The following is an 18,967-nucleotide window of genomic DNA, read 5'->3' on the forward strand; positions in this document are numbered from 1 at the left end:
ACCAAAAAGGAACCACGCAGGCAGGGGAAGTTTGAAGAGTAATTAAATCATAGGTATCATTCATTGATTGTTCCATAAACCACCCCACAAGAGGATCCAGATACCCTACTCCTACTTTGGTCCAAAATGACGAAGAAAGCAAAGGAAAGGAGTACATCGATATATGGTACACATTAACATTCTGGCTGCCTGACTGGCATGGCACTTGCACACACCGTGTGAAGCAAGTTGCTGGACTAAATTAACCCTAGGTGGTGGAAGGTGACTTATCGGGATCCATTTCCCGATGCCCCCACACCGCGAAATAGAAAACAGAGTATATGATTGACGCCATTGTGATTCCGAGGGACGTACATGATGTAGAATGGAATGAGAATTAAAGGTTGGCGTGTAATGATGTTGTGAATAGAGAGAGGAGGGAGAGCGCAGCATGGCTTAATCGCGCCGCCGTCGCTCCGAGCCTCGATCGTCCCGGCTGTACCTATCTCTACTACGCTCGCGGCGACGGCTGTCGTGACTCCGACTATCGTAGCGGCCGTCGTTCTCGCGGTCGCGCCGGTGGTCGCGCCGGGGGCTGCGACTCCGGTCTCGTCGCCATTTGTCGTCGTGGTATGAGGTTTCTCTGCGGTCTCGCCGCCGGTCGCGGTCGTCGTCCCGTCGGCGGTCGGATCTGTACGAGCCGCTGCCGTTTCGGGGTCTATCCCGGCTCTCCTTAGCGGAGTCTCGGTGGTCTCGGTGGTCTCGGGAGGTGGAGGTAGAAGTAGGGGGTTTGGTGGCAGTGTCGGCGTCGACGATGAGTTTGTCGACGGCTGAGTCGGGGACGTAGCCCCGCTGGGAGTCGTCGCGGTACTGCCTCTTCTTTTCGAGATTCGAAATGCCGCCGAAGCCGCCCGCTCTGCTCCTCCGCTTGCTGTTGGTCGCGTCCCGCCAGTCGTCGGCGATCTTCGAGACGCTCTGTGAGAAGTCGACGTGGATTCGGTGGTCGTCGATCAGAACGCCGTCCATTTTGAAGTACGCCTGCTCGCAGTCCTTCTGGTTCTCGTACTCGATGAATGCGTACTGTAAGCTGTCCCCCGTCTTCTTGTCCCGTATGATCTCGCAACTCAAAATCTTGCCGAACCGAGAGAAGATGAGTTCCATGTCTTCGTCTTGGGTGACGGGGTTGAGTTTGCAGACAAAAAGGACGTTTTCTGGTGGCGCGACTTCGGCGAAGGGGAGATCTCCGACCATTTCTAGGGTAAGGGCTTGGGCGCGCGCCTCTCGCTCTCTGCGGACACGCTCCAGCTTCTCCGGGTCGTTCTCCTCTTCGAGATTCTCATCGTACGCAACGCGGACCGTTGCGCGCTGGGCTGCTGATGGTAAAGGGCTCTCTGGCGGCTCTACTAAGCCGGAGGGATCATCGTATGGGTCGTCCAGGACCACAGTGTGCAGGATGCGGATATCCTTGAGCGGTTGACCTTTCTCATCAACATATGCTGTGTTGATCTTCTCCAATGCGTCGAACCCTTCTACAACGGTACCAAATATTGCAGCTTTCCCATCCAAGTAGTCGATGTTGTTCCCCAGTGTGATTATGAACTGGCTTCCAGCGAATCGCTCATCTGGATCGTCCGGCGCCAGTGCCGTAGCCATGCTGACGGTTCCCATGTCGGTATGCTTCAATTTGGGTTGGAACTCCGGCTTAAAAGTTCGCTTTGACGGGTCGGTAGGGTCCAGTAAGCCCCATATTGAACTGCCTCCATCGCTTTCTTTCGATTCGGGCCCTATGGGATCGCCGGTTTGGCAGGAGAAGTTCGGTTGGACGCTATGGACGGGCGCGAAGTTGAAGTACTTGATTTTGCATAGTTTCAGGAAGCTATTGATAACAGACTGTCAGTATCTGTCTCGTGCTCAGCTTGCTTCACCTGATGGTGGGTTGTAATAGAATGTTCGGATGGTAACAGAATGGATGTTTAAGAGTGAGAAAAAGAAAGCTCAGGACGACTTACTTTTCGCAACATTTCGGCGCGTCATCGACGAGGAGATCAATCGTTATATCGCCCAGCGAGGTCTCGATGAGAACGGACATGACAGAATTCGATGGCCAGAAGGCTGAATGTATGCTTTGCGACAACGCGGACTTGAACCTGCAAGCTTGAGGTCATTGAAGCTTTGACCATCAATTCGCTGTCGTTGTCTTTGACTGCTGACTAACAAAAGCTTGGTGGGGATGTGCCGAGTCGGGTCCATCCTATATCACAACTACATGTTGGCTGCACAGCAATGCGAGTAGCATCAAGATGTTTGTCGCTCCCTGCAGAATCATTACTCTCCCTTTGCTCGATTTGTCCTTGGAACGGTTTCAGTAGAACGGTATTTGTGTCAAGCAGATGTGTCCTCGGATGCTCATCACCTCTCTGAGTTTCTCAGCGTCCAAACATTCAATATTCCCCCCTTTCACTAATTCAATCAAAGAATTAGCAAGAGTTCGAACATTTCGCTTGAAAGGGAAATCCATTCGAGTTCGTTGTGCGCGGTGACACGATAGAACTTCTTGAAGAGCAGGGATAAGCACTTGTCCTCGGTCAACTATGTAGCTGTGCTGGGTCCAGCTACCCTTTGTGACACCTTTGCCGCCCACCATAGGCATTTCAACATGAGGCACTGTATCAATGTATCAACGTTGCGTCTTGCCAAAGAGGGAATCCTGCGTTGATTGCCGTTGGCATGCTTATCTTGTCGTTCCCAGCTCGCCGACCTAGCAGAACTATGGTTGCACCAGTGCACATTTGACCGCAGTCTTGACAGACATTTTCTCCAACTGCGAAAGCTCAGCGATTAAAGCGAAAGTTACCTTAATGGACTTGTTACATGTACGATAGATGGGCCATGCATCATGGTCGACCAAGAACTTCGGTCGTGGCCTGAACTAGCTGGCCGTGCATCGTAACGCCGTATTGTGATTGCGAAGAGTTTGCAATTCCCACCCACCAACCCATTCTCCAATGTTGTAATTGACCGTAAAAGGACCTGAGAGCTACTCGTTCTCTTGTTTTTCCCTCTAGCGTAACGCGGCTGTGCCTGACAGAACGGTCTATTGATGTTGCCATCTCGCTGCATTGCCACGCCTCTGCTTTCCAAAATGGCCTTCTCTGATAGCAGGCAACGAGAAGGCAATATTCCAAGCCCCCGGAATCATGCTAGCTTATGCAGGTGCGAGAAGAAAAAGTTCCATCTTGGGCCATTGGTTATTTGTTTGCTACTCGACTACAGCTGGGCACAGACGCCCCCTTGCCTGATTGGTGGAGTGCAACGAGATCGCAGTCCATACGCCCGCCCTTTGCATTTACTTGGTGCATTGATCTCCATCACTTGCAGACACTCTAATTCTGGATTGTGTTGGAGGGGTCGCGATGTTTGTGCTGTGAGCTGTTTTCTTGATGGCACAAGGCTGTCTGCAGACTCGCTCACTTTCAAATCAGCGATGATACTAGCAGTGTAGCCTCTTGATATCGCCGATTACGAGAAGGGTGTGAACATGGTCTTTTTTACACCGCATTACCAACTAAATGATCTCAGCTAGTTGAAGTGGAGCAATGCTACACACTGGGAGGACCTATGTTCTTGATCATCATACGATCGAGATCCCTGATTGCCTCTTGCATCTGTTACTGCATCATAGAGGAGCATCACAAACGGACTACGGTGAATGACAATTTGGAATTACAACCACTGGGGGACCAAATCACTACAGATCGCATGCCTGGGGCACCAGCTTGTGTTCCGCAATGACAAGGGGGACAAGCCAGGCCCGAGTAGCAAACGTTACAGCAGGGTCATGGCCGGTCGCGTCAAAAGTCGACCGTAGAAGCGAGCTGTCAAGCCGAATACCTGGTATGAACACAAGTGCCGTTACGATTGTTCGTGTCTTCTCACACTACTTTAAGAAAATGAGTACTTGTTTCAGTACATTCACCAGTGTGATATGTTGAGCCCTATATTACCTTCTGGAAGCTGATCTATACTCCACTGAATTGTGTCTTGATTCTAACTATTGACACTCAGTCTTGATAGCTCAGGTCCCGAAATACTACATCTTTGGAAGCCTGGGGCCGAGATTATCGCTACTCATTTGAGTCGAACTTTCATGATCGAATAGATGGACCACTCTCCATGCAACATGTCCAAATATCCCGGCTCCCCGGGTGCACAGTATATCCTTACGTGTAATCTATGTAACCTCCAAGCAGTGAATGCATAGAAGCGACCTGGGAAGCAAATCTCGGATGATGGATGACACAAGGTCAATCAAGACCTGTCACGTTCAACAGATTCATGATGCAGATTATTCAATTTCTTGATATGTTCATTATGGCGTGCCCAATCCAGTGTAAATTAACTTGCGTCTCTACGTGTAATGTGGCACACAGATTTGCTTCCGCTGAATATGGGGGTTAGCAAGCCATCGTTTGTTAGGAGTCCACCCGGAGGCCAATGTGCCACAAAAGACTTAGGTACCCTGCAGCGATCCGTCTCAGGGTATCCTTTCAATGGTAGGTTATCCAGAAACCGAATACCTTACTAAGGTCCCCCGCCACCTTTGGTGCTATGTGACGAACAGTCTTTAAGAGCCTACGGAGGTACAATCTTGTCACGTCAAAAAGCAATCTACTACCACTATACCATTGATGCAACACCGATTCTCTACTACTTCTCTTGATCCTTAAATTGATTCTGATTCCGTACTCGTTCATCCGTATCCTCTTCCGTACAAAAGGCACTTCTTATCGCAGTTTGGCAAACAAATATCAACGAAGACAGCACACATAATCTTTGGTAGGTGCATCTTCGGTGGGTTTACCTCAACTCTGATGGCTTTATACTCTTTTTGCTATTTCAAGACGCCTCAGATTTGATCGTGAGCTCAATATCGACTTTAACAGCATTCATGTACACTGTAATCTAGAGCTGACTGTCGTAGCTATGGAACTCGAAGCATACCGCCGTTACCCTCACCAGGCATCCTACGACTATCCTGTAGAATGTCCTGGTGCCAGTCATGCATCACAAGGTGGTAACGTAGGCCGGCAAGATCCGCGATTATATCCCATGGGGGCTCCAGGGCAGGGCCCTCGAGGCAGAGGAGTGACCCGGGAGGAAGAAACTCCGCCAGCGTCGAGACGTCGAATATCGGTAGCAGTAAGTTGACATTCCCTGTCGCCCTGGACTAGACGAAGAAGTCAGCCAATGATGGTACCTGTATGGCTAACATACAGAACAGTGCGGCAGATGTAGACGACGAAAGATACGCTGCAGCGGTGATCCAGGAGACGGATCAGGTTGTTTCAACTGCAGATCAGCTGGTGTTGACCCAGCTTACTGTCTATTCCACCGTGTGAGTGCTAGCACCCTTTGTAGTGTTTTAATCTAATAGAACTTCTAGGTCGGCTCGACGGAGGCTTTAGACGCTCTTGAGAAACACTGTGAGAAGAACTGCATGCATGCGTCGACATTCCCAAATAACCCGTACTTGAACTTGACTCCAATGGTACCGACTTGTGTCTCAATGCCCATCCACTCTCGCCCCATCAGTCAGCCTCACTATCCTCAGATCGTTACGAGCCAGCCGTTTCAACCAACCTGGACGATCCCATATTCTGAAGATACCTCACCAATAGAAGCATACAACCAGGACACCGCAGGTATCTTCATGCCCAGTACTCAAATGATATCAAATGTCTACGACCAGGGATATCGCTGGCACCAGGACAATCATAGAGCTGCCCAGAATCTGCGGTGCCTCGAACATGATAGTGGTTCATCATCTATGTCCGATGGAATGACCCAGATTTCTGCCCCTCCTGTGCTTATAGCGGCTCCAGTGGATCCACTTTCTCCATTATCGCCGCTGAATATGACCTCAATAGAGTCCGCACTCCCTCTGACTTTGCCCAAACGACCACATCCCCCTCAGAATCAGATGCAGATTCTCGACACTTCGGCTCCCCAGCGACGCTTACCAATACCCCAACCAAGTTCTACCCCGGCCTCAAGAAACATTGTCGATCAGATGCAAGATCAACGGCTCCGTGCATCATCGATTTCAACCAATGATGCGACAACAAAGACTAGCCTATACCGCAAACTGCCACTGTGGCCTGCAGTAGGGACACAATCAGATGTGAAAGTCACACTATCCCAGAATTCTCAATCGCTCAGTGAAGAAGTTTTAATGCCAACTACCGTTCCGGTCTCTGTTCCAATTGCCGAGGAAACAACTGTGGCAGTCGCGCCTGATGTAAAACCCACCATCCAAGACTCATCTACAACCTTGTCTCAGGCTCCAACGAGTGGTGTCAGCTTCACCACAGCTCCGCTCCTGGAAATGTTGCCGGTTTCGATGCCATCAACTACATATTCCAACTTCAGAAATTGCCCTTCCACCACAGGCCCGACTTCTGACTTAAGCACCAGCTTTGGACGAAACTCATCGGACAACGCCCCATATAGTCTGGGGGCTTCTGGGAAACGACACTCTACCGGAACTTTGTCAAGCGAAACTGGAATGTCTCGTTACATTCCACTCAACGCAATAGGACCATATCATCCCTCTGAATATCGCAAGCGCAATGCAACTAAAAATCGATCGTCAATGTCAAAAGTCAACCCGGCACATTGAAGTACCCACCGCATATATTCATCTCGCTGAGGCCCGGTTTGAAAGCTCTCCCGCTCCCCATCTCTTGATGCGGACTCAAGAACGACGCAAATTCATCATCTTACGCATTACGGTCGAAGTCAACATTCAGTATTGTTTTGAACCGCCCTGAATAGATATCGATATTTCATTCGCTTAGCCCAGTCCGCGAACTTGAACATCTACTAAAGCTTATCGAACAAAGACGTCGTGCATCGGCTCTTGTATGTCTCACTCGGACTAATTTTCTTGGGCCTGTCCGTTGTTTCTTTTTCTAGTTCTTTCATCGATAACATTCAGAGAGTAGTATCAAGTCTTTCACTATTCTTAGGGTTCTTTTCTCCAACTTTCCGTGGCCATTCGATTTTGTTTTCAACCTTTACACTCATGTTATCATAGATCTATTGTTTCCGTGGGTCATGGCTCTTATAGTTGTAGCGTTCTCTTTCAGTTTCTTTACCTTGGCTTGCTGCACTATACTTGGTATCCCCGTCTGTGAGAAGTGCCTCACCTTTGGCGGACGATAGATGAGTGATGTGGATTATGTCCACATCTTTTTCCTTTTACGATCTATGTTTGAAAATAATTATAGGCTCAATAACGAATGGATTCAAGATAAAAGATCATACATCGACTTCCTATGTCGCCAGAAGAAGCTTTCCTTTAGTATCCCTTCAGTGGAAGCGAGCTCGAGCTGTCCTTTCCTCATCCAAGTCCATATGCATTGCATATCTGACCGGTGTAGACCCTACATACCAGTTCCCGGTTTCTAACCACGCTTCATACGCCTTTTTCCCACCCCGTTGCTTCGTGACACAATTCCCTTTTCAACGTCCAAGCTACGATTACGAACCCTTACCAGCGGATTTTCGCGCAAAGCGCCCCACGCGATGCAGAGCATCAACTGACCGGTCTCCGCTCAAGCCCCCACGGAGATACCTCTTTGGCCCCCGTTTTTCTATGTAAAAACAGATCAGAACAGGGAAAAGAAATCAATTTTCCTGCACCCAAAGTTCAATCCAGCATATGCCGCATGGGAATGCATGCGCCTGAAACACACCGATCAAACAAATTGATGTCTTCGGTCGCACAGGGAACCGCTATTCGGTTGTACACTCATGGAAAGCGAGCTGTCGTAGCGGCAGCACCCGCTGCAGATCCCTGCACATGAACGGTACGGTAGTATTGGAGGGACTAGCTTGGGTACTCACCATGAAAGATATTGGCACAAGCAGCGGCAGTGCCCGTTTGGGTATTCGATAAGTGGGTGGCAGCGTTGTGATGGTGGGCATCTGGGGAGATTGTGGAACAGTAGCACAGAGGGACGCGGAGTGATCTAACTCGTCATAGAGGCGGAGAACAGCGGTCTGGGGAAGAGTCGCAAACATGGATTACAGAATTCATACCATCAGCTGGGCAGTTTCTGTAACTACCAAAAATTAAAACTCCATAATAACAAATCGTAAGTTGCTAAATACAAGTAAATGCGATAGAACGCCAAATGCAACTACAAGAAACGATCCCCAGTTCGCCTGTACTTTTTAAAATGCCACCCTTTTGCCCACGTCGGACGGAATGTAACAGTCGATAAACGACTCATAATAGGTGAATACCGAAAGATGTAAGAACTTTGAAAGGCGAAAGCAAGCCACCGTTTCGATACACCGGAGCGAGAAATTTTCAATCCTAACATTTTCTGCCCTGCGGCAAACGACTCTAGTCATCTCATCATCGCCACGCATGATTCATTCTCATCACGAAGGTAACTACAAGTATATCATGATTCGTCATCATAATCCACCTCCTCCTCATGGACGACATGAACTCGTACCACTACAACTTACAACCCTATGCTCCGTAAGGAGTACTCTGAAATTTATAATCTCCCATCAACATTGAGAGCGTAGTCTGCAGTTATTACCTCGTTCAAGTGGCTTCTCGTCCTTACGCTACTTCCTATGCTCTCGGGCTTTCCTATTGCTTGTCTTGCAAGCAGGTTCCTCCTTGGATCCACTTTAGGTAGAACATGAGAGGCAGGAACATGTTGGAAACCCCCAGCATGACCATAGCCGTAGCCATATTGGACAGGTCGCTTGCCCATGGCAATTGTATTGACATGCCCAGGCGGGTGAACAGCGAGCGCAGGACGAGCATGGATTCTCTGCGGTCGTGCGACATGCAAGGAAGGCACAAAGTATCCGTCATCGAAATCGGACTTTTCAGATTTGGCGTACATGACGGATGAGTCAGGCGTGGTTGGGCCCCAGTCATCGCCATATATTGAGGACGGAGAAGAGGCACCGGCAGGCAGCTGATTCAACTGATCGATGTAGATCGAAGAGAAAGACGAGGTTGTGGAAAGGTGTCGCGCTGCCGATGGTCTAGGGTGTTGCATCTTGTGTAGCTGTGGATCAATAATGTTGCTGGACGCAGTGTCTGTAAGGATATGTTGGCTTCGCCTCCCTAGAGATAACATGCGCCCAGGGTGCTTGGGCGGAGGAACGCGCTTCTCAATACCCAGCATGTCATAGCATGCCTTTCCAATCCAAAGCATTTGCTCATGCTCGCGAAGATAACGCTCACCGCCGAATGACTTTTGAACAATGTTACGTGCCATCATGCCAAGTTTGCGGCGATGCTCAGTTTTATCGTACATACGTTGAGTAATGATCTCGACATCTTTCGGTGTTGGCTTGTGAGGAAGGACAGGAGCTGGATGATTAGGGTCGTCATCCGCATACTGGGCCCATTCGTCCAGCATGGCAAGTAGGTTAATCTGCGCACGGGCAAGGCCGTAGGCATCGTTTGGTGCAACCACTTCGCTGTAACGTTTTCCATCATCTGGGTCAGTGAGCACACGGAGTGAAGCACCGACATCCGTACACACTACAGGAGCGCCCGTGAGCGCTGCTTCGCCGAGGGCAAGAGGTAACCCTTCAGATACCGAAGAGTTGAGGAACAGCCATGTATTGGAGAGGACCATGCCTGGGTCAGCTGCACCTCTTAGAGCGACACTTTGACCAAGACCTTTGCAGGCCAAGATCTCCTGGCACTCAGAAGAGTACACAGGTGACTTATTCAAAGCGCCGTAGATGTCGAGTTTGTAGTCCTTGAAGCCCCATTCGTTGGATATGATATCGGCCGCTAGTAAGGCTGTCTTGATATCCTTCGCGAACCATACATGAGAAAGCATTGTGACCGTTGGTGTTTTTGTCTTGATCTCTGTGACTGGGGAGAACTTTTGCATATCTGTAATGCCGTTGACAATCGGGTCAACTTTGCGGCGGAAGACATTGCGGTGGGTAACTTGACCCTTCGCGCTTCCAATCTCAACCTCCCATCCTGGGTTGAAGAAGTCTGCCCGGCGGTTAGTTTTTATTCTGTAGCATACTATTGTATTTCTTACCTGCACAAGGAAGGATTTGATCTGCGTGGTGCAGAATCAAACAGGATGTAAGCTTCATCAAGCCAAGCAATGAGTTTCGAATGAATGGGGGTAGGGTGCACATGGCGGAAGAGAGATAGAGGTTAGTCTCTCGCCACGAAATGGCATGATCCCAGATCTGAAGGGTGCAGTTGCGCTTGATCTTGCATACAATACCATATGAGGCTGAAACGCTGTGATGTGAAGCCTGAAATACGCTAGGGATCTTTTCTGGGATTGGAATAGAGAAGATGAAAAGATCTGTCGGCTTGGGTCAGAAATAATCATATGAATAATGCAGGACACTCACATCTGAACCATAATTCCAGAGCTGTATCAAAATGCCCAAGAGTAGGAAGTTCTGTCTTGAACCACTCGGAGGGGGGCTGTGCGTTGGGCATATCATCAGCAAGCCAAAGCTTCCTCCATGTATCCTTGACAATATCGCTAGTCCAGACTTCTTTCCAATGCCGAGAATCCTGGAAGTAGCTGTTTAGGTTAACCAAAGCTCGAGTCGCCTGTTTTACGTCCGCTGCAGTCATTGTGATGGCACGAGCGCCGCGAACGAGAGCTGTCAGAGTAGGGATGAAATTTATTCTGATATCGTCAAGCGTGGCTTCTCGAACGAGGTGGTCGACCTCGCTATCAAGCTTGTTGGTGAACATGCCATGACAAGGATGCATAAAGTCAAGACCCCACAAGGGAATGATCTTTAATGATTCAACATTTTCTTCTGTTTGGTGCTTGGGAAGGCCAAAGTCGTTGGCGGATTCTACTACCATGTGCCATTTGATAGTTCGTAAATTGTTGATGAGATCGCGTCGGCATGCAGACACTCCGCCACCTTCATTGGGCCATGTTCCGGTATCAACAGCAATGACGTGAAGTGACGAATCGGTGTCGCGTGCTAAAGATTTTGTCCTGGTAAAAATGACCGCGTCTCCACCCTGTCCAAAGCTGAACAGATCACTCATGCGAACGGCAAGGGGCGTCCAAGCACTAATGTCACTTGTCAGATCAGAGCTTGCCATAACCGCATCGGCATGTAATGCCAAGTAGTCTTCGGCTTTAAGAAGACTTCCTCGGTCTCTGCGACGCCAATATCGATTTAGAAGAGCTTCTTTGCGAAGGAGTTCTTCATCGACCCAGCGGATTACGACACCGTCGAGATCGTTACGCTTCTTCCACGCTTTCCAAAGTTGCGAGCGAGCTCTCGAGGTTGAAATCGCCTGACGCCTCACATTTGTTCGAAAGAGGCGGGCGAAAAAACCTGATGTAGCAGTCTTGAATTCGAGAAGAGGATTCTCATCTGTGAAAGTACATCGGGTTGGTTTCTTCAATACTCCCAGCCAATCATAACGAATCATGTCGGGAGTGTTGACCGCCTCACCGTTGAGTTTCGTAGTAATTGTAGGGTGGAATTTATGATCATACAGCCAGGAGCATTCATAGACATCAGCCCCCTGCACGAAGGTGGCTTCATGGACTCGAGGAGTAGGGATCCATCGTTCCATCTTCTCGGCATGGCGGATAGGTGGTGCGCACCAACTAACGTTGGCTGACATGTGCGGAAGAACGAACTCAGCCCGGAGAAGCTCGTCATCATATTTGGCGTTCTTTCTGTAGTGGTACTTGAAGCGGACCAGATTACCATGTTGAAGGTAGCTGCCGGACTCGATATGTCCTTTGAAGTTGTATTGCACCTTTGCCCCTGCATCATTTCCACTAACGCAGTGTCTAGACACAGGGATCTTTCCGTTCTGGACTTTGGATATTCTTGTAATCCGCTGCGTCCTTTTTGCTGGGTAGTCGTAAACGAATTCATTTACAACATCTATACCTTTGTACTCAGTTCTTGACACGACGCGCATGTCTTTTGAATAAGCCGTTATCTTCGTATGACCCCATTGAGGCTCAGTCTTATGGATGCCCTGATAGAAAACTAGCTTGAAGCCATTGTTATCAGCTGGGTGGACGAATGCGGTTTCTGTTTCGCCGTAGCTGCGGATTATGAGCCGGTCTTTCTTCTGTGCGATGAGACTTCCCTGAACAGTCTTGGATAAGGAAGCGATGTCCGGGCGTCGGTGGTAGAGAAAGAAGGGCAAAGCTATTGACATTGTCCACCGCGAGTAGATCCAGATGCCAGTGAGTAAAAACATCACCGGCTTCGCAATAAAGCGTGGAATGTTACCAATCGCACCATTAAGTTCTCGCTGGTATTCCGAGTCCGCCATCGCGGCAAGAACGAAAAACTTGATCCATGTTCCCAAGGTATGGTAAACATAGGCTACTGGTATCCTAATATAGTTGGTAAAGACGTTGAAGATCGAAATCGCAGAGCGGTTAAGCACGGGGTGGTGTGAGTGCTGTATGTCTGCCGTAATTTGACGATATTCTTTCTCGCTTGTTGATGGATTCTCGCGGTTATTGAAGAAATTGTACTTATGTACGATGAGAAACGCGCCTAGATCGTAACGAGCGATCCTGGAAAGAATTGTGCAGGCCTCTTCCGCAGGCACGTTCGAATTGATCCATGACATCTCCGTGTTGGAATACGGACCTCGAGCTCCTAGACATCTACGGAGGAATAATTTCCTAGTGTCCAGAGGCAGTTGATCCCACTCAAAATCGCAATCGTACCCAAGACATAAGTGTTGGAGTAACTCCTTTCGGCAGGCTGTCTCAAATATCAGTGCTTTGGGATCAGTAGCGCCGAAGGGCATCGACCGCTTGGTACATTCTGACACAACGTAGTGCTCGTCACTGATTGGCTTGCACATGAGTATCGATTCGGTTACATCAGCTTGGAGTTTTGGCATTCCAAACATTGTTTGAGAGCATGTGTGAATCAGTGTCTCGGCTATTGCCTGACAATTGCTGCTGACATTCATCTGGGCTGAGGTGGCACCCTTGGAATCCGAAGCCATGTAGAGGTTTAAATGGCCGTCTTCGTAATGCGAGATTGCCCTGAGATCGGTCTGCGCATTGACTACGGATTGCATTGGGACGATGAAAACTTTGACGATGCCATTCTGCCATCCGAGAACGATTCTTTGAACCAGATAGGGCATTGCAGGAAAGGCTTGAAGTGCCAATCGTGACAGGGTGTCGTGGGTGCATGATAGTAAGATAGCAGTGATCTGATCACCGGGGTGGCCGAAAGGAGAGACCCTGAAGCGGTTTTCCTTGGGCCCGGAACGGAGCTTATCTACAAAGGCTGCTAATTCGCTCTGGCTGAAGGCCTCGTCCGTTCCAGCACCATTGTATGCATGGTATTTCTCGTTTGTGGACCAATGAATCTTGTATTGGGATGGAAGACCTCTGATGTTGATAGTGTCAGTTGATTCAAATCCCTTCTTATGTCGCCTGAACTGTGATAGTATCTCTGAGATTGATAATCTGATATCAAACGCTTCTGGAAGACCAAGTTTGGCTGTATGGAACGATAAGAATGCAGCCGTCCACGTTGAAACTGCCAAAGCAATGACATTGTCGTATTCAAAACGTGGGCGCACCCTCTTCAGAATAACTCCAAGAACGAAACCAACGACGACAGCCGATAGAAGTGGCATAAGCGCGTGAGGGCCTGAAAATATCTTGTTGTACTGATAGAGGAGTAAGCCAGTGTAGGCACCGACATAGGCCAGGAACATGATCATGGCATCTGACGAGCCATTGAAAATCCAGATCAATGCAGCGCTGAGTGAAAGGGCCCAGACATGAACGCCAATGAAATGCCCCATGGTCTTCCAATAAAGAAGCCGGCGGAACTTCTTATCATTCGACTTTGCTTTTCTGATGTGGGCTATTGATTCAATGGAAACGGGGGCGGACTGCTCCGAGAGGGTATGTAGATGTTGCGCCTTGTAATCTAGGAGGACGGCTCCAATGAGGTAGTATGCCAATCCGAAACCAACTGACAATCTGAAGGTCTGATTCAGTGCGGCAGATAGACCTACTAGATGCCCGCCGTGTAACAGATCAAGCCATCGATCCATCAATGCAACAAGAAAGTATAGGATGCCACAGCCTATCTCATCACCTGCATTGCGCCAGTGGATGAATGAATTATGCAGCTTGATTCCTTTCTGAGATTGTTGCATACTTTCCAAGGCAACCTGGGTCTCTAGATTCCATGTCGAGCTATAGGGTATCGGTCGTTTGGTTTCTGTCAGGCGGCTGTACCAATCCAAGAGGAAGATAGTAGAGTCCCAGCAGCCTGCAAGTTCTTTCACAAATGCATCTTTGGTGGATTTCTGCCAAAAGTTGCGGTTCTTTTCTTTCATCACAGCCTCATGAAGTACCTTACGGCAGAGGGCTAGTATTGCAGGCTCGCTAAGCCCGTAGAACAGCTCAGAATCGGCAGAAGACATTTCGGAAAGTGATACTGAAATTCTTGCTGCTTGGGAGTTGCGTTTTGCTGCGAAGTGTTTAGTATTTGTTACTAGGTTGTAGTTTAGAAACTTACATCCATGGCCATCGGTCTTTCCATGCGCTTGGATATACCAGTCTTTGATGTCTTTGTCGTTCAAGGTCTTGATATTGTGATACCAGGTAACCCATCGCATCCCAACGTGCCGGGTACCTAGTATGAGGAAGGTGACAAAGAGGTACAGTACACACGGATACACGATGATGTCGTAGTCAGGGATCCAAGTCGTAATCAAGGGAGAGATTACTAGCGTCGGGATAAGTAGAATGATAGCTTTCCTCCCATTGAGAAACGCGGATCCTGGAACCTGGTAGGTAGAGAGGACTGCAAGCACCGACAGGTATGATGTTAAGCCAAGAAGATAAAAAAAGAAAATAGCTCCGGATTGTACGTTTACCACAGCAGAGATGACGATGAAACCGACAAAGCTCGCTGCGGCAGTGAAAGCAAGACCTCCGATTAGACGAGTCAGGACAAACATGTTAGCCGCAGAAAACGCCATCGATATAAGGTAATAGGTGCCTCCAATGGAGATCCAGGTCCCAATGGCGCTTGAGAGCAACAGAGATGCCATCAATGCCAAAGTGGCGTACTTCTGTTGTTCATATGTCATGAAAGCACTGAGATAGAGACCATGACCAGTCGATGTGAGGAGCATGATATCTGCAGAATATTAGCAGGACCGAGGAAATACCAGAAGAATCCCCCTTACCAACAAGAGCCGGAATAGCGAACACACTAAGAAATGTAAAGCGGCGAAAACCTGGCATAGAGGCTTGTTTTTGGTCGGGATCAATGTCTGTTTGGGCAGCGGCGTATGCCGATGCAAATGAAGGAGCGTTGAAAATCCACATCGGAGGTTGGTGTTCCTCTTTATTATAGTGATCACGATGTCTCTTGGAGAGTAGAATACCAATGTCACTTGGTGTAATGTCGAAATAAGCCTCGCAACGGGATCCCAAGGCAAATAACTCTGCAAATGCCGCACTTTGGTCACTATACTGATTGAAAAGTGGGTTGCGGTCCGACACCTCGATATATACCTCTTCGAAAGCGGCCTTTCTGGCAGCGCAGAAAATGCAAAACAGAACAAAATCTGTGACTGAGTCAATTTTGTCCCGACTCGTCAGTTTTTCCAGTGCAGCAGTCATGACGTCGAGGTTTTCATGGTCGCGATACCATAGAAGACTTCCGAAGTTGTAATCAATATGTCGGAAAAGTTGAACTGCGTCTTGCTTGTCGAGGCATGGAAGATCACAAAGGCGGTACCATTTGAGTCGCGCATGCACAAGAGCCTCATCAGTGACTGCCCCACTAATATAGTCCATGTTCGCCAGTTTCTTTAGCTGACGATAAGTTGGGACGTCAATTAGGAGTTCCTCGCAGTGCGACTGAATCGATGAGAGAAGTGGGCAGCCATCGTCCCACTCACAATACTGTAAATGCTGAAGCTGTAGCAAAAGATCAGAACAGGATAGTAAGTTCAGATCCTGGTCCATCCTGGTGGGCAGTCTTTCTAAAGACTCTGCATCAGCGTGGAATTGGGCCAATCCGTACTCGGCTAGAAAACACTGATACCGAGAAAAGCTCGACTTGCTCAGATAAGTGTGCAGAAGAGCAGACGGGACATCCTGGACAGACTTTGATAGATAGATCACTAAAGATGACGTTCGTGGTTCTATTTCCCAAATGGCCCAAAATTGGCCACCGGTAGGAGTATGAAATCCCGAATCGAGGCCAGTATATACTTGCAACTGGTATATGTCGTCAATCTCATCATTGCAGCGGGAAAGAGCATCTGCAAACCTAAAGATGGCGTCCTTTGAAGATGGAATAATGTTAAGCATTCGGCTTTCCGAAAGTGCGAATGTTCTGAGAACTTTCGACGTTGCATGAAGCTGCTTAGAAGACATTTTACTCAACAGATTTAGATTGCGTAGACGCCGTTGCGACGTCAATACGTGATCAAAGTCCGCTTGGGAGGCATTGAGACCAATGGGGAAGCATCCTAGCGGTCCATAGAAGCTTCCGCTAAATGAGCATGACAAAGGATTTGCCGCTCGCTTGTCGATACAGGAACTCCAGTCCAGCCCGGGAGAAAGGGGAGACATTGGTGAAGATGTGATGATAACCCCATTTTCATCAATTTCTGGGTAATGAACGGTAAGTGTAGATGCACTCGAGCTTTCATTGCCATCTGAGTCGGCGTCAGAACCGTCCAGGCCAGCAAGGGTGCTACCCAGTTGTGGAAACATCTCATGAAGCGGCAGATAATCATCAATGATGCTTGAGAATTCTGGCGAGAGCTACACTGAGATCAGTTGCTGTATTCTTGCGATCGACTAAAGCACTCACTAATCTCGTAGATCTGAACCTCTCGTGTATGGCCATTACTTTCCTGTTCTTGAGCCATTGGAATGCTGCTAGAGGCTCCTCACAGGACCGGACATGCGATAGATCGGTTAATGCACCCTCTCTGGCAACAAATGGTATCGCACCGTGGTAGCTACACCACATGTGCGCTCTCCGGGCGACGGCATGGGACAATTCGGCATCGCCATCCACAGTATCCCACATCATTACCATGAAAGGCCTCATGCACGACTCCGACACAAAGGCCTTTGTAGTGCTTTTCATACTGTCCATGGCAAAGAAGTCTCGACGTTCTCCGTTTGGGAGTATAGTACCATTCCTCACGACGATACCAGCGAACAGTTTGAGATTCAACTTTTCCACCTTGTTTAAGAAATCGGGAGGACCAATTTCTAGGAAAACGTCGAGGCCGTGGGCAGCAAGAAGCTTCGCCAAACCATTCAAAAGAGGTACGGAAAGGCGTTCGCACCAGCCCGCCACCAAAACCCCAGTGAAATATCGTCGTTGGTCATCTCGTCTTAGGAATTTTCGAACTACCTCAGAAACGAGATACACTGCTGGAAGCATGTCGACTTCACATTGGCCGGCTCTGAAGTTCAGAACACGAAGAAGGTCGAGCCTCGCGATCAAGTGTGGCCCCAAGTCGTTGCCATAGTCGTTGATGGCGTCCATGACTCCGGGCTTTCCATAGTCTAATACCACAGCTTCCCATTGTGTCAAAACATCTAGCTCTTCCTTTGTAGTTGGTGTGCTCAGGGGGCCTAGATACACCCCGAATGAGGTTGGTTTTGCAGGCAGAGGGTGTCTTGGGCGAATTGGTGAAGCAGTTTGTCTCAAGATATGGATCTGTTCTTGGATTGCATACGGCAATGCAGGAACCCCTTTATCAACCTGTCAAGTCTTGTGAGCTCCGAAAACTATAAAATTTTCATAAGTGCAAATTTATTCTTACTCGAAAAAGCTGTCGAATGGCAGTATAAGATGTCTTTAAGAAGGCGAAGATTCCAATTAATCCACTAGCAATAATGATAGCAAGAAGAGTCCACTCCCACCACTCCTTGAGGAGATGTTCCGAGTTGAACGCCGTGATACCAAGAACGTTCGCCATGGTTCGATCGACTCGCAACCACTCAACAGTGGGGTTTTCTTGAAGGTCGAACTTGTTGAGTAACCTCGGGAAGCCCCGAGGGCAGGTGCACAAACGTGGGGAAACGTTGTTATAATAGAACGATTATGGGGTAATTCACTAGATGAAAGATGGAGGATGCAGACACAGAGCAAGGACACAGTGTTTCATGATGAATGCATGTGATGTCGGCCACCAAAACCATGGGACATAGTGGAGAGGCGAACCAGGAAAATGTTCGCTATTATAAGGCTCGACGCACTACCAAAGTAAAATGCCGGTACATGGGCGCTATGAATCAGCTCGGGCGGGCGCAAATGAAGTGAATAGCCTGTGAGCAAGGCCTCATGTATGCCAGTGCTGATCACTTCTACGTGTTAGCTGGCAGATGGCATGACCACCAGCAAAAAATGCGCCATCGCCCAGTGGTCAGTAGCAGCAAAGCGAAACGAGGGCATACTTCGAGAAGCTTTACGGAGAGACATAGGCGAGCTCAAAGAGGCAGGGAGATGCAGTCTGTCCCAGCGGGCGCCTGGCAGATTTCGAAGCCTTTTGGCCGGGAGTTGTTGTGCCGCTGCTAGAAACAGCGTTATGTGTTGCTATGAGAAACAAGTACGAAGTTCAATCTATCCCTGGCAATGGTCTGGGGTAAGAGGAACCACGGTAGAACAGGGGCTATGTGCCGTTCTAATATATGATCTACCTATAGTCCATGTTGTACTCCGTCAGTGGAGGACAAGGTGCACGGGCGGGGAATGGTGGGGAAATGGGGACCGGACAATGGCCGACGCCGGTGGGTTCAAGAGGGGAGCAGCAGACGAGGTGGCGGAAGATCGAAGCGGAGGAATAGTTGGAGAGGGAGGGTAGCAGACACTGCGTAGGAAACTTGAGGCTGAATCGGCTACGAAATCCGTTCCCTAAAGTAGATACATGCAA

The 18,967-nt window shown here is 48.8% G+C and overlaps 4 protein-coding genes across 4 annotated transcripts; 1 reads left to right on the plus strand and 3 right to left on the minus strand.

Moving 5' to 3' along the window:
* Nucleotides 1-25: 25 nt before the first annotated feature.
* BU24DRAFT_449209 (cyclophilin-like protein) lies at nucleotides 26-2,126 on the minus strand. Its single transcript, XM_033530929.1, has 2 exons — nucleotides 1,989-2,126; nucleotides 26-1,855 (listed from the first exon to the last, which is right to left on the minus strand). Exons 1-2 carry the CDS (start codon nucleotides 2,066-2,068, stop codon nucleotides 436-438), a joined length of 1,500 nt encoding a protein of 499 aa, XP_033385896.1. The 5' UTR covers nucleotides 2,069-2,126; the 3' UTR covers nucleotides 26-435.
* Nucleotides 2,127-4,962: 2,836 nt separating this feature from the next.
* BU24DRAFT_449210 (uncharacterized protein) lies at nucleotides 4,963-6,658 on the plus strand (the record flags this gene model as incomplete). The annotated part of the gene is made up of 3 exons (XM_033530930.1): nucleotides 4,963-5,178; nucleotides 5,261-5,374; nucleotides 5,423-6,658. 3 exons carry the CDS (start codon nucleotides 4,963-4,965, stop codon nucleotides 6,656-6,658), a joined length of 1,566 nt encoding a protein of 521 aa, XP_033385897.1.
* A 931-nt stretch (nucleotides 6,659-7,589) lies between these two features.
* BU24DRAFT_152467 (uncharacterized protein) lies at nucleotides 7,590-8,122 on the minus strand. Its single transcript, XM_033521284.1, has one exon. It carries the CDS (start codon nucleotides 8,062-8,064, stop codon nucleotides 7,777-7,779), a length of 288 nt encoding a protein of 95 aa, XP_033385898.1. The 5' UTR covers nucleotides 8,065-8,122; the 3' UTR covers nucleotides 7,590-7,776.
* Nucleotides 8,123-8,364: 242 nt separating this feature from the next.
* On the minus strand, nucleotides 8,365-18,013 carry BU24DRAFT_449211 (glycosyltransferase family 4 protein; the record flags this gene model as incomplete). Its single annotated transcript, XM_033530931.1, has 7 exons — nucleotides 8,365-10,033; nucleotides 10,083-10,361; nucleotides 10,411-14,520; nucleotides 14,569-15,195; nucleotides 15,245-16,838; nucleotides 16,888-17,796; nucleotides 17,858-18,013. 7 exons carry the CDS (start codon nucleotides 18,011-18,013, stop codon nucleotides 8,553-8,555), a joined length of 9,156 nt encoding a protein of 3,051 aa, XP_033385899.1. The 3' UTR covers nucleotides 8,365-8,552.
* Nucleotides 18,014-18,967: the final 954 nt, after the last annotated feature.

Source organism: Aaosphaeria arxii (genome assembly GCF_010015735.1).
Source record: "Aaosphaeria arxii CBS 175.79 unplaced genomic scaffold BU24scaffold_3, whole genome shotgun sequence".
NCBI lineage: Eukaryota > Fungi > Ascomycota > Dothideomycetes > Pleosporales > Aaosphaeria > Aaosphaeria arxii.

What these genes read in the sequence shown, in the direction of transcription:
- BU24DRAFT_152467 (XM_033521284.1), bottom strand. Translation starts at nt 8,064, where the DNA reads ATGTTTGCGACTCTTCCCCAGACCGCTGTTCTCCGCCTCTATGACGAG.
- BU24DRAFT_449209 (XM_033530929.1), bottom strand. Translation starts at nt 2,068, where the DNA reads ATGTCCGTTCTCATCGAGACCTCGCTGGGCGATATAACGATTGATCTC. An exon ending in GCGCCGAAATGTTGCGAAAA is followed by an intron (nt 1,856 to 1,988) that starts GTAAGTCGTCCT and finishes TGTTATCAATAG; the next exon opens with CTTCCTGAAACTATGCAAAA.